General features: G+C 53.9%; 1 protein-coding gene across 2 annotated transcripts in view; it reads left to right on the forward strand.

Moving 5' to 3' along the window:
* GLI2 (GLI family zinc finger 2) overlaps positions 1-13,177 on the forward strand; it is a 252,688-nt gene that overhangs the window by 45,396 nt on the left and 194,115 nt on the right. For both annotated transcript variants that reach the window (XM_035305106.3, XM_035305109.3), the window contains exon 2: positions 12,795-12,969. In XM_035305106.3, coding sequence (XP_035160997.3) covers positions 12,825-12,969 — 145 coding nt within the window. In that variant the 5' untranslated portion in view covers positions 12,795-12,824. The remainder of the gene's footprint in view (positions 1-12,794; positions 12,970-13,177) is intronic.

Below are 13,177 nucleotides of genomic sequence, written 5' to 3' on the forward strand. Positions count from 1 at the left end.
TGACTGGCACCTTCTAAGATACCAGTGATGAGCTAGGCTGCAGCTTCCTGTGAGGCTCTCTGCAGTCAGTTAAGCATCTGTTACCAGCCATCTACTGGGTGGCAGCCACTGGTGGCCATGAGGGGCGTGCAGGGGCAATCCAGGAGACAGCTGACTTCAGAACACTGAGTTCACTCTGATGGCCCTCACTCATGGCATGCTTATTGGATGCCCACTCTGTGCCAGGAGGGTGCCAGGGGCCTGGGAATGAAAGTCAAAGAGCTGAGCCATCCAGCAGAGCAGGCAGTGAAGCACACAGTTGAAGCTTCACTTAGTGCTGTGCTGTGGGTCTCCCAGACTAATATGGGGCCATGTGGGAGCACCAGGACACTTGCCTGGGGCAGGAGGTCTGGAACATGTGTGCTGGGGGGAGGAGATCCCAACCTTAGCTATTAGGAGTTCATCAGACAGGTGTTTTTTGAGGGGGAAGAGCATGAGCTCAAAGATCTGACAGGCAGTGTCTGGGAGTTGCAGGCTTCTAAAAATAATATAAAAGGCAGGTCCTGAGTTGGTGGCAAGTGAGGCTAAGGAGGCAGGGAGGGCACATAGGCCTTGGGGGCTTTGGGGGTCTTAAGAAGTTTGAATATTACTCTGCAGGCAGCAGGGAGTCCCAGGGGTGAGCACACCTTTCCAGTCTGCTGGACACTTGACTTTCAGGACTCAGAGCCACAGGGTCCCTCACTCGCCCTGCCTCCTGCTTGCTGCCCAGACACAGCCTTCATCTGCTGTGGTCTTCTCCGCTTTAGCAGGCCTTTCTGGACCAGCACTGTTCTTCCTTTGAAAACGCTCATTCATCCCTGCCTCCAGTAAGCCTTCCCTCATTCCCTCAGGTTAGCAAGGCTGCCAGCCCCCCCAGAGCTTATCCCTTCTGGGACGCTTATTCTGGGTTGGCGTGGTCTGTTTCATCTGATGCCTGTCTCCCCACCCCACACCTGGGCTGGGAGTTCTCGGATGGTAGTACCGTGTTTCCCTCACCTCTGTGGTTGAGGATAGAGGCTCAAGATTGGCACACAGTAGGCCCTCAGGAAACCTGTGCCACCCGAATGAAGAACGTCGAGCTTGTCTCAAGTCATGAAACTGGTCAAACCCTCCTGGCCTCCTTGAGCCAGCGCATGTCCAGGCTAAAGCAGGCCACATTATTGGATCCAGAGTCCCAGACACCTGGCTTGGGCTGCAATGTGTGGCTGCCAGGAGGGAGGGAGGGAGGGTGGCTGAGGGCATGTGACCTCCTGGGCAGGCAAAGAAAGACCAGGGCCTGGGAGAGGCCAGACCAGGCAGTAGAGAGACTCACCTAGGGGCAGCTTAGCACGTGAGCTACCTCCCACCTCATCATGAAGATCCCAGCTGAAGGCAGCAGGGCACTCCTGTTGGCTTCATTGCAAGGAAAAAATGGTGTTCTCCTGGCCAGGGTGGCGCTGGCTGCTGGTTGCTGGCAGACTTGAAGGAAAGCTGGTGGCTGAGGCTGGCAGAGGCACAGACAGAAGAGCTGGGTGCAGACATCACCTGGGAGGTGTGGGGAGGGGCTGCAGCTGAGCAAGTCAGAGCAGGAGACCAATCCAGGAGATGCCAGGGCCACACACCAGCCCGGTTCACCCTGGAGCCTTGAGAGGCAGAGCTGCCACCCTGGATCTGCAGTCAGCACTCCCACCCCTGCCCTGCCCCTGCCCCAAGCCCAGCACCACCCGTGGAGAACGTGACCTCAGGCCTTGGGGATTGCTGGCTCATAGCTGCTAGTGGCTCGGATCCATGCATTTGGATTGTGTGTGTACCACTCACATGCCAAAATTCCTGTTTCCATCCAATCATGGCATGACACTGTACTCCCTGGGGGTCCAGCCTGCCTCTCTCACACCCAGAGTTGCACTGCCAGGCTGGGCTGGGGTAGTGATGTGGTTAACTGCAGACAGCTGCTGTGGCTATAAACCAGGTAAGGGGCCTAGTGACAGCCCCTCTGCATCATTGGCAAGGGACTGCTTGGGGGCTGGATAAATTGACCCCTGGAGGCCTTTCTGGGTGCCAGACTCTGGCATAAGAGGGAGAAGATGGAGGGGTTAGAAACACATATGGTCTGGGCTTGAGGTGGCTCCTGGCAAGGCAGCCTCACAATCCCAGGACCCATAAGAGAGCAAACAGAGGAATCAAAACTCAGCTTTCCCCACCACTCTGGGCAGGTCTCAGCCAGTGTCAGAGCCCATTCCCAGGTTCTGAGGGGCAGTGTCATGGGCCAGTGGCCCATCCTCTCCCTGTAGCTTGCCCAGAGTGCTGCCTACCCGGCAGGGTCCCAGGTCAACCCAGCTCCTTTCTCAAGAAAGCCTGTGTGACTTGGATCACATTGTTTGAAGAGGTGAGATTTGTCCTTGATCTGCAGACATCTCCCCCTACCGCCACAATCCCTGCTGTTTGGGTCCTGATTGGAAGGGCCCGGAAAGGCCACCTTCACCATTCCCCTGACCCCAAAATACACCCCCCACCCCCAGCCTGCAATTCCACTGAGAAAATAGCCTAGCCCTTTTGAGCAGTGTCAGTGCTCAAAAAGCGCTTTTAGGAGATAAACACTTTTTTATTCATCATGAAAATGGTTGTGCTTAGAGCCCAGCAGGCACCCAGTTAATATGTATAGACTTCAGTGCTAAGTACTATGCATGGCAAATCTTTTGCTCTCAAGGGGTTTACCCTGTAAGGGAAGGACAGCATTCTTATGCAGTACTGGTAAACACTGCCCATGGCAGACAGTACAAGCTGATTAATGTTCCTCCTGCAGTAGACATTAGAAGTCGATTACTGTACTTCTGACCTAAGAGATGGCCTGATGCCTTCTCCAGCCCAGGCCTCCCTGGAGGGTGCTGGTAGGTCTCGGGCTGGAAGCTGCCCACCACTTGGACTTTGTGGGACGTTGAAGCTGGAAGGGATGCTTGGAGAAGAAAAGGATTCTTGAAGACATGAGTGCCTGAGAGTATTTATGTGTTCAGTTGGTCTGAGTCGGTCAACAAACATTGATGGTGTCTGTGTCTAGAGTGGCCATAAAGGCATACGGACGTGTAAACATGCAGTTAAAACCCAGTGAGATGGGAGCCTTGACCTCAGCAGGCACAGAGACAAGACAGACCCCTGCCTGGCCTGGCAGGGGGTGGTCCCAGGGAGGCTTCACTGAGGGGGTGCCGTAGTGGGTGCTGGGGAACTAACATTCCAGGCAGAGGGAACTGCATGATCAGAGTCACAGCTCTACTGTGGTGGAATGGGGGTGGGGCAGGGAACCTGGGATGCAGATCCTGACGCAGGGCCTTGGGGCTGTGACGGTGACTTGGACCTTATCCTCTGGGCACTCATTGCCTTTTTGGTCCTTCGTACCCTTTCACAGTCTGCTGCAGGGATTTTCCACCCTCAGTGGCCCTTGGTCCTCGCCCCCACCCCCAACTCCCTGCCTCCTCAGCCTCGGATTAAAGGGGTCTTTGGCAGGGGTCTGGGTGCCTGTGGCTCCCGTGTGCCAGGCTGCCAGGGTCTGTTTCTGATGTCTGCCGCCGCCCTGGGCCCTGAGAGTGAGAGGCCTTCGCCCCAGCCCGCAGCCAGCCCAGGGCAGTCTGTTCTCAGGGCAGAGGCCAGCCTTGTTTTTCCTCCACACTCAGGAATCGTGCCTCAGGAAGACACAAAGCAGCTGTTAAAATATCTGGGTCTGGCGGGGCGGCTGCACAGTGGGCCCCTTGTTCCCCTTGCAGGCAGCAGCTTCAGAGCACGTCCCAACCCTCTGCTGGGTCAGGGGCACTGGGCGGGTGGTGTCAGGGGGAGACCCTGCCCTCTAGGCTTCAGGGATCTCCAGGGAGGAAGGTGATGGACAGTGGGAATTTAGACTGAGTGGAACAGGCACATTACAGAAAGGTGCCAACCTGAGATTTTTGACGTCAGACTGTAGAGGCGCTGGCACCTGGGTTGGTGGAGGAGGGGGTCTGGATGGGACTTTTGTGTCCATTCTTGTACAGAGCCTTCTGTTGGTGGGGCAGCCTCCCGGCACTGCTCAGGTTGCAGGGATGATAATGCCGGGTCTGTGTATGCCGGGCCCGGTGAGGGACATGTTGTTCATCTCCATTTAACAGAGGAGGAAACCGAGGCTTAGGAAGAAGTTGATTCTTGTGGACAGCTCCTGGTAGAGCTGGGAGGGGAACATGGCCATTCCTTCTCTGGAGTCTGCACTCAGCGGCCTCCTGCTGAATGTGCCAACCGCTGACATGTGCAGAGGGTGGTCAGAGTTCAGTCACAGCACAGAGAGGTTGGTTAGCTCTGTCTAGAACTCTCGAAGGAGGGTTTGAGAGCAAGCTTTCTGGGTTTAAAGCATGGCATACTCGGTAGAGAAGAGGCAGAATGTTCCTGGCAGGAAAGTGTGGGGATTGGAGAGGGTCTGCTCACTTTCAGGTAGTAAACCCACGTGGAAACAAATGGAAATCATGAGGCCATCTCAAGTGTCAGCCTCGAGGTAGGTCTTACTCACAGCCTCCCAGAGGGAAAAAGCCCTCCTGATACTTATCAACTCTTATCCGAGGCTGGCTGCCCCTAGAGGGGCCTGCATTTTCCATTGGGGCCCTCCCTGGCCCCTGTTCCAGCCCAGTAAGTCAGTGATTAGGTTAATTATCTGTTTTCCTGGACACCAGCAGGCCCAGAAGCTGGGCAAATTAGGGGAGCTTTTGTACTTGGAAAAACAAATTCAAGGATCGATAAAGAAGCAGGTGCACCTGCTAGGCTGGGGATTTTGCATGGTGCCTGCCCTTGGCCATACCGGGAGGGTGAGGGCTTTGGCCCCCTGACCCCCAACTGGCAGGCCCCTGAGCTGCATCCCCCAGAAGAGGTGGGGACAGCAGGTGCTGGCTGGCCAGGCTGTACTGCAGAAGCTTGTCAGATACCCAGGGGCTGGAGGCCTTCCTAACCCTCAGTCTCCTTCTAGCCTGCCCTTCCCGGAGACCCTGACAGCCCCCATGGTTCTGCTTCAACCTGGTTTATCACCTACTTTTTTTTTTTTTTTTTTTTTTTTTGAGACGAGATCTTGCTCTGCCTCCAGGTTGGAGTGCAGTGGTGAAATCTCTGCTCACTGCAAACTCCACTTCCTGGGTTCAAGTGATTCTCCTGCCACAGCCTCCTGAGTAGCTGGGATTACAGGTACACACCACCATGCCTGGCTAAATTTTGTATTTTTAGTAGAGATGGGGTTTCACCATGTTGGCTTGGCTGGTCTTGAACTCCTGACCTCAAGTGGTCTGCCCTCCTTGGCCTCCCAAAGTGCTGGGATTACAGGCTTGAGCCACCGGGCCTGACCTCACCTACTTTTTTCTCCCTGTGGGAGCGTTTTTTTTTTTTTTTTTTCTCGCCTTGGAGTGGGCCAAGGGCATCTCCCTCCCTTTGCTCATGCACTTCCCGGACCCTGGAGTGCTCTTGTTTGACAATTAGCATATACTGCCGCAGACTTTGCAGCACTCTACACAAGTGCTTGCCTCAACAACTCTTTACATGTGTGTCTACAGCTGTGCTTTTATACATTTGGCACCCCTGTAATAATTCTTGAACATGGCAGAGGATTTGGCCATGATGGAAATAGTAGAAAACTAGAATCCAGGAGACGTGCACTGGCCTGCCAGCCCTGCTGCATCTTAGCTGTGTGACTTTGGGGAAGTTACTTACCCTCTCTGGGCCTCTGATTTTAAATTAAAGCAAGGTTTGAGATATTGGCCCAGTAGCGGTAGCAGCAGCTGCTGTGAATGGTGAGATTACTTGAGGAGAGGAGCTGGTCTGCTCAGGACACCTATGTGTGCTTGAAGGTTTCTCTGATCTTGGGACTCCCAGTGCAGAGACAACGTAGGCAGAGAGGGGAGTCTAAGGAAGGACAGAACAGTTCAAGGGGACCCTTCTTCCTCTGAGTCTACATGGGAACCATGGATCCCAGGGGATTTCAGAAGAGCAATTTCTTTTCTTCCAGATGTGTCTCTCTTCATTGTCCTCACAGCCTACTGAGTACCAGGCGGGGTGGTGGATCATGCACCAAGTCCATGGAGAAACAGAGGGGTCTGTTGGGAGCAGTGGCTGTGCACTGGTGCCTCACACACATCACCACCTGGGGTCTAATGATAACCTTGCCAGGGGGTGCATCCCCCTCACTGTCTGGGGGAGCCAAGGTCAAGGTTGTAGAGCCTGAGGGCCATGGGGCTGTCCCAGACCCCACAGCCCTGCCTTCCTGTATCTGAGCAGTCCAAGCATCTTTTGTAGGGTCTGGACTCCCCTCCTGAATTTGTCATCTCCCTGAAGGACCCAGGGTGGAGGCTGGGGCTGTGGGAATCCCTGGCTGGAGTGGTGGAGGAGGGATCAGCCAAAGACAGACAGCAGATGTGGACTGTGCTGGTCCGAGCACACATGCACCTCTCATTGTGGGAGAATTCAACTCCTCATATTTTAAAATAGGATTATTTTGCCGCTGGCAGTAAAATGCCAGCAGTCCTGGGGAACCTTTACGTTCCCCATGTCCCTATCTCCTTTAGGGTGGAGGAGTGAGTGTCAATTCGTCTGCGAGGGACAGTGGGGACTGACCTGGGGAGTCAGAGCCCCCCTTTGCTCCTAGGCTGCCAGCCTTGGCATTGTGGCTTTGGGCTGGTGTCCCTGAGGCCATTTTCTCGACAGAGACACTGATGTGAGGGAAGAGGAAAGGACTGGTGTCCAGTCCCTGGTGAACACAGGACGAGTCCTCAGGGCCTCGGGCGTGAGTCTGCTGCTCCCTTTTAACTGTCATGAGGTTATAATGATGATTTCCCTTCATCTGGGCTGCAGTGTGCTCTTCACTCCAGGAACATTCATGTTTTATCTCACTGGATCTTAAAGATCAGTCAGTGATCAAGGCAGGGCAGGTGTTTCTCTCTAGTGTTCGTGCATGCGTTTGCCTGGATCTGTGTCCTTGTATACATATGTGCATATATGAATGTCCAGGTACCTCTGCAGGTAACTGCATGTACTCTGTATGCACACGTGTGTGGCTGCATATGTGCTGTGTGAGTGTATGTGTGGTGTATGTGACCATGTGTGACTTTATACGTGGCCCATGCACACATCTCTGACTTTCTTTTTTTTTTTTTTGAGACGGAGTTTCGCTCTTGTTACCCAGGCTGGAGTGCGATGGCGCGATCTCGGCTCACCACAACCTCCGCCTCCTGGGTTCAGGCAATTCTTCTGTTTCAGCCTCCCGAGTAGCTGGGATTACAGGCACGTGCCACCACGCCCAGCTAATTTTTTGTATCTTTAGTAGAGATGGGGTTTCACCATGTTGACCAGGATGGTCTCGATCTCTTGACCTCGTGATCCACCCGCCTCAGCCTCCCAAAGTGCTGGGATTACAGGCGTGAGCCACCGCGCCCGGCCATCTGTGACTTTCATGTAGCCTGTGTGCATGTGTGAGTGTGTGGGTGTATGTGTGTGTCAGGTGTGTGGTTTGCTGGCATATGTTGTGTGTGCCGTGTGAGTGTGTGAGCCTGCGCGTGAGTGTGCATACATATGTGCCCGTGTGTGGGTCCTGGGCAGGCATGCCACACTGCTGAGATCACAGTGGAGGTGAGAACACCGTGGCTCTGTGGTGGCTGTGATTGCTGAGAGGCGAGGCTTCATCTCTCTACTGGAGATTGATTTTGCCTGGGGAACAATGCTCTAATTCCTGTGAGTCGCTCGTTAAAGAAGTTCAAAGAAGCCAGGTGGCGGGAGGGTGTCTGGGATTTCAGTTTCAGGGTGATTGGCTCATTCTGCTCTGATTATTAATTTATCCTTCGAGCCAGTCCTTTAACTCAGAGCTCTTAACCTTTTCTGTGCCGTTTGCGTGTTGGCAACCAGGTGAAGTTCATGGACTCCTACAATAATGCTATAAATGCACAGACAAAAAATGTACGAGTGCGAAAGAAAGCTGTGATGTGATGTCTAAAGTGTTCAAGGCACCGCCTCTGTGGTCGAGAATACACGTGCTGCTTCACTGACACATTGAAGGGCAAGGCCAGCGGCGGGGGCTCATGCATGGCTAGGGTAAGTGGGACACTGCGGTGTTATGCCAGTGGCAGCCCAAGGGAGACACCAACTTCAGTTCCAGACTAGTGAAGGTAAAAATGTATTTTTTTCATCAGGTTAGACAATCCTGCTTTAACTGGAACTTGTAGATTATTTGGAAGCCAGAAGGACCTGACGAGCACCTGGTTCGGGTTTTCACATGCCTGCTTCCGTGTCGGAGACACCTGTGGAACTAACAAAAATGCCGCTCTTCCTGCCACCCTGTGCCTAGGCTTGGGGAATCGAATCTCCAGGGGAAGGCTCAGAAATGCTCTCAGAACTTCTTGCTGTCACCAGCACCCCTGCTGAGGCCCCAGAGGGCAGCTGACCTGGGTGAGCCTCCTAATGGACAGGGGGTTCCTCCCAGCCCTGGGTCCCGGGCACCTGCTCCCACCCCCTTAGCAGAATTCTGGAGAGTATGGCTGTTCCCTTTGCGGTTGTTTGGAAGCCGCAGAGCTGTGTGAGTTTCTAAGGTGAAGTGAGGAGTTGACTCTTCTCCTCCCTGTGGTAAGTGCTGTGACTCCCAGCCCCTCTTGTTCTGGAGCTCTGTGGAGCCCATGGGAACCATCCCTGGACAGACCCTCTCTGCTGTCCCCAGGCAGCCCCTGGGGGCTGACGTGAGGCTATCTTCTGGGCTGCTGGGCCTGCCTCAGATGAGCTTTAGGGAGTGAAAGTGGCTGCCTGGGACCCTGGGTACCTGGTGTTTACCTAGAAATTGTGCTAATCCTGCTGATTCCTGTGATTTACACAGCCTCTTGGCTCTGTGTACTATCTCCTTCTCCGGGAAGGGGTGGGAAGGTGAGACCACAGATGCAGTGGGCACTGCCTGGAACCCCGCTGCTGCGTCTGCTCCCCACAGGTGTTCATGATAGCTCAGGTGCGTCTGTGTGCATGTCCTTTCCCTGAGCTGCAGTTTGGGAGGTGGGCATCTGAATATATGCCCCTCCTCCTGCACTGCATTCACCCTGTTTCTGAAGCCACCACACCCTAAGGTCTGAGGCAGCATTTCGGCTGGAGAATCAGGCTGTAGGCCTGGCCCTGTACCTCCCTGGGGAGCAGCCTGGGGCAGCTCACTCTCCATGAGAGCCTCAGCTTCCTCCCCTGTAAGAATTGGTGATGACATCCGCTGTGCCGATGTCAATAGATGGGATTGCCATGAGGAAGCTGCAGCTGCTGTCCTTGATTGGTTTGGGCATCTATGGCAAAATGCCATACACTGGGTACTTTAGGAACAGTAGAAAATTATTTCTCACACTTCTAGACCTGGGAAATCCAAGATCGAGCCTCTGGTGGATTCAGTGTCTGGTGAGGGTCTGTTCTTCATGGATGGAGCCTTCTTGCTGCCAGCTTGGGCTGGGCCTGGCTATGGGAATGCTGTGCTGAACAGCTCCTGGTCTGGAGGTGATGAATGTAATACGGGGGTGTTTAGTAGGGACATGCTTTGACTGCTTCAGGGCTTCAACCATGGGCTGCGGGGGAAAGGGGGGCTTCCTGGAGGAGGTGACATCTGAGTGGCATTTTGAAGGAAGAGTAAGAGTTCGTCAAACAAAGAAAGGTGAAGAGTTTCCAGCAGGTGGCATAGCTTGGGCGGAGGCCTGGCTGTGTGCAAGAGCAGAGCCTGTTATCCCTGTTAGGAGGGTCAGGCAGCCAGGGAGCTGGTGGGGAGAGGAGGCTGTGGGTAGACATGGGAAGACTTTACCTGAAGGCCAAGGGGCTCAGCAGGGGAGGGTTGGAGTGAAGTGTGGTTTTTGGGACAGTGCCTGGTAGAAGCATAGGGGATGATCCAGAGGAGACCAGAGGTGTGAAAAGTGCGAGGACCTAGACGGAAAGAACACCTGGCACAGAGCAGCAGGCGTGCGGGTGTGGGGGGCGTGGGGTGAAGTGATGGGGCTCACAGTCTTCATGTGTGCGGAGAGGAAAGGAGGAAGTAGCTCAAGATTGCAGCTCAGGTGGCTGGTGTGGTGGTTAGCTGTGACCAGGTAAGGGGCAGAGGAGCAGCAGGCACGGACCTGTGTATGCTGCTGGTGGGCCATTCAAATAGCCAGAATCTTAAGGGACAGATTTTAAAGTGGGCTTAAAAGAGCAGGCAACAATCCCTGAATTTCTAGGCCAAAAGGAGGCCCCTGACTCACCAGCAAGATTTTTCTCTCTCCTATCTGCTTGACTGTCTTGGGCTTTCTGGGCAGGGAGTTTTGAAAGATTGTGGAAACTGGCCAGGCTGGTGTGTGCAGACAAGCCAGGAGCTGTGGACATCCTTCATGGGGCCTCTCCATTGTTCCTGCCTACTCTTCTATGTTTCTACTTAAAAAGATGTGGGAGTATTGTGTGGATTTAAAAAATAAAATTCTAGGCCAAGTGTGGTAAGGCGCATTTGTAGTCCCAGCTGAGGCGGGAAGATCACTTGAGCTTGGGAGTTTGAGGCTGCAGTGAGCTTTGATTGCACCACTGTACTCCAGCCTAGGTGACAGGAGAGACCCTGTCTCTTAAGAAAAATTCTTGGCTGGGCTCGTTGGCTCACGTCTGTAATCCCAGCACTTTGGGAGTCCGAGGCAGGTGGATCACTTGAGGCCAGGAGTTCAAGACCAGCCTGGCCAACATGGTGAAACCCTATCTCTACTAAAAATTCAAAATTTAGCCCAGCGTGGTGGTGCACGCTTGTAATCCCAGCTACTTGGGAGGCTGAGGCATGAGAATCATTTGAACCTGGGAGATGGAGGTTGTAGTGAGCTGAGATCATACCACTGCGCTCCAGCTTAGGTGACAGAGTGAGACTGTGTCTCAAAAAAAACCAGAAAAGTTCTAGGGCCTACTAATGTGGATGTAGCTGAGGGCCCTAGAGTGACCACTGGTGTCTGCACACTGTGCCCCTGTCCCCACACTCTCTGCAGGACCCTGCCCACAGGCATGTGAGCCCCCACCTGTGTCCTTCCATATACAGAATCCCCCAACCTTGTGGACTCCACACCTCCTCTGGTCATGTCCCTATCTCTCTGGTTCTCTGATAGCAAAACTTCCTGACAAAATTGCTTGTGCCTCAGTTTCTACCATCTTCCAGCCCTCTCCCTGCCCCCTCCAGGCCCTGGTGGCCATGCTGGGGCCTCATCTCCAGCTCTCAGTGGCTGAGAAAGTGCTTCTTTGGTTGGCTTCCAGGACCGCACGCTCTCCCGTTGGTTTCTCCCTCCTCTGCCTTCCTCTCCCCACTGCCACCTCCATTCCTCCTCTCTCTCCTTGGCTGGTGTCTGCTTCTTTTCCCCATCTCCCTGTCTACCCTCCTGCTTGGGGATCAGGCCCAGGGGCTGCCGGGTCCCCAGTCCCTGCCTCTGGTGCTCCTGAGCTGCCGACCTGTGTTCCCAACAGGCTTCATTCAGCTCCCCACTGCCATCTCCTACTTCATGCAGCTGCCCATAACCTTTCTGCTCCACTCTTCTAGGTGCCCAGCCAAAAATGCCAGCCATCTTCCACACCACCCTTCTTTAAAACATGTGACTTTCAGATTTCTCCTCTGTAGTATCTGATCCAAAGGCTGCTCTGTCCCACCACCCAGATGGAGACGGAAGTGTCCTCTGCCCTGAATCCTGCTGGGTGCCCCTCTCTTGGTCACAGCCATTTTGCCTCCCTCCTTATCCAGCCTGTAGCCTGGCTTGTTGGCTCTGCCTTCAAAGCATGTCTACGTTGCACCAGCTCCACCACCACCTACTTAACCCAAACTACCATTGTCTCTCCCTGGGTAACTGCAGTAGTCCCCTCTCCCCCAAAAAGCCTGCTCTCTGCACAACAGTGGAGTGATCCCTTTACACCGGGAGTCAATCTTGCCTTGCCCCTCCTCAAAACCCAACGATGCCTGCACCTCCCTTCTGGCCACTACTCCAAGAAGCCAGCCTCCTCCCACACGGCCCTGGGCTCCTGCCTTTGTCCTCTGGCTGCAGTGGGATGGCAGTGCCTCAGGCATCCCATCCCTGCAACAGAGAGGCCTGGCAGTGGTGCCCTGCTGTGTCCCTGCCACCCTCTCTGTCCTGCTGCCCTGCTTTCTTTTCCTGAGCCACCTCCCACTCACTGAAATTAAATCTACATTTATTTCCCCGCTCCTGTTTGTCTTCAAGGAGAATGTAAACTCCATATATTGTATCTTCAGCACCAGTGGAGGCCACAGTACAGGCGCGATGCCCAGTGCATACTAGGGGCTTACAAATCTGTTGACTGAGTGTGTGTGAGTCAATAAAGTTTGGACATTTATTGAATGAGTGGGCAAAGGAATGAGCGAACATGCAAATGAGTAAAATGAGAGATTCTGGTGAGCAGGGAAGCGACCTGAAAACGAGGGCCTTTCTTTGAGGACCTCTAGGTCACTGTCCCTATATTATTTTTATTTTTTCGATGAGTCACAGACAGAGGTCATTATTTGTGACTTTATTTCCCTCATCAGAGGCTACCTGCCACTCCTATCGGTAGGAACTTGTTACTTAGATTTTTGAAATCTGGGTAAAAGATGAAAACGCCCTGCAGTTGTCCGTGAGGTCGTTCAGAAGACCAGACGAATCCCAGGACTCATAATTCTCAAAATTAATTAAACCCTCCTTCCCAATTATAAGAGAATTAGAATGAAGTTGGTTGCTTGAGGGGCGAGCGGCGGTGTGAATCTGGGTCGGCGTTTCCCGGCTGGGTTTGGGCGCAGTGTTGGTGAGTGTCTTTGTCTTCTCTTTTAGGGTTCCCGCCCAGGACGATGAGCGGCTGAGATGGAGACATCTGCCTTAGCCACTGTCTCTGAGAAGCAAGAAGCCAAAAGTGGGCTCCTGGAGGCCGCTGGCTTCCCTGACCCGGGCAAAAAGGCCTCTCCTCTGGTGGTGGCCGCAGCGGCAGCAGCAGTGGCTGCCCAAGGAGGTACTTTCTGTTTCGCACACTTGGAGGGCAGCAGGGGTGTTTTTCATTAGCCCGTTAGGATTTAATTAGAGTGGTGGCCCATGTCATCGGGGAGGCATGCTGGGTTTATGGAGGGCGAAGAGGAGGGCGCCGCTGCTCCCGGGAATCGCAGGCACTATGAAGGTCACCTGTGAGTTTGCTAGGAGGTCTGGCCACCCCAAGTCCAGGG

This window comes from Callithrix jacchus, chromosome 6, assembly GCF_049354715.1.
Source record: "Callithrix jacchus isolate 240 chromosome 6, calJac240_pri, whole genome shotgun sequence".
NCBI classification, from domain to species: domain Eukaryota; kingdom Metazoa; phylum Chordata; class Mammalia; order Primates; family Cebidae; genus Callithrix; species Callithrix jacchus.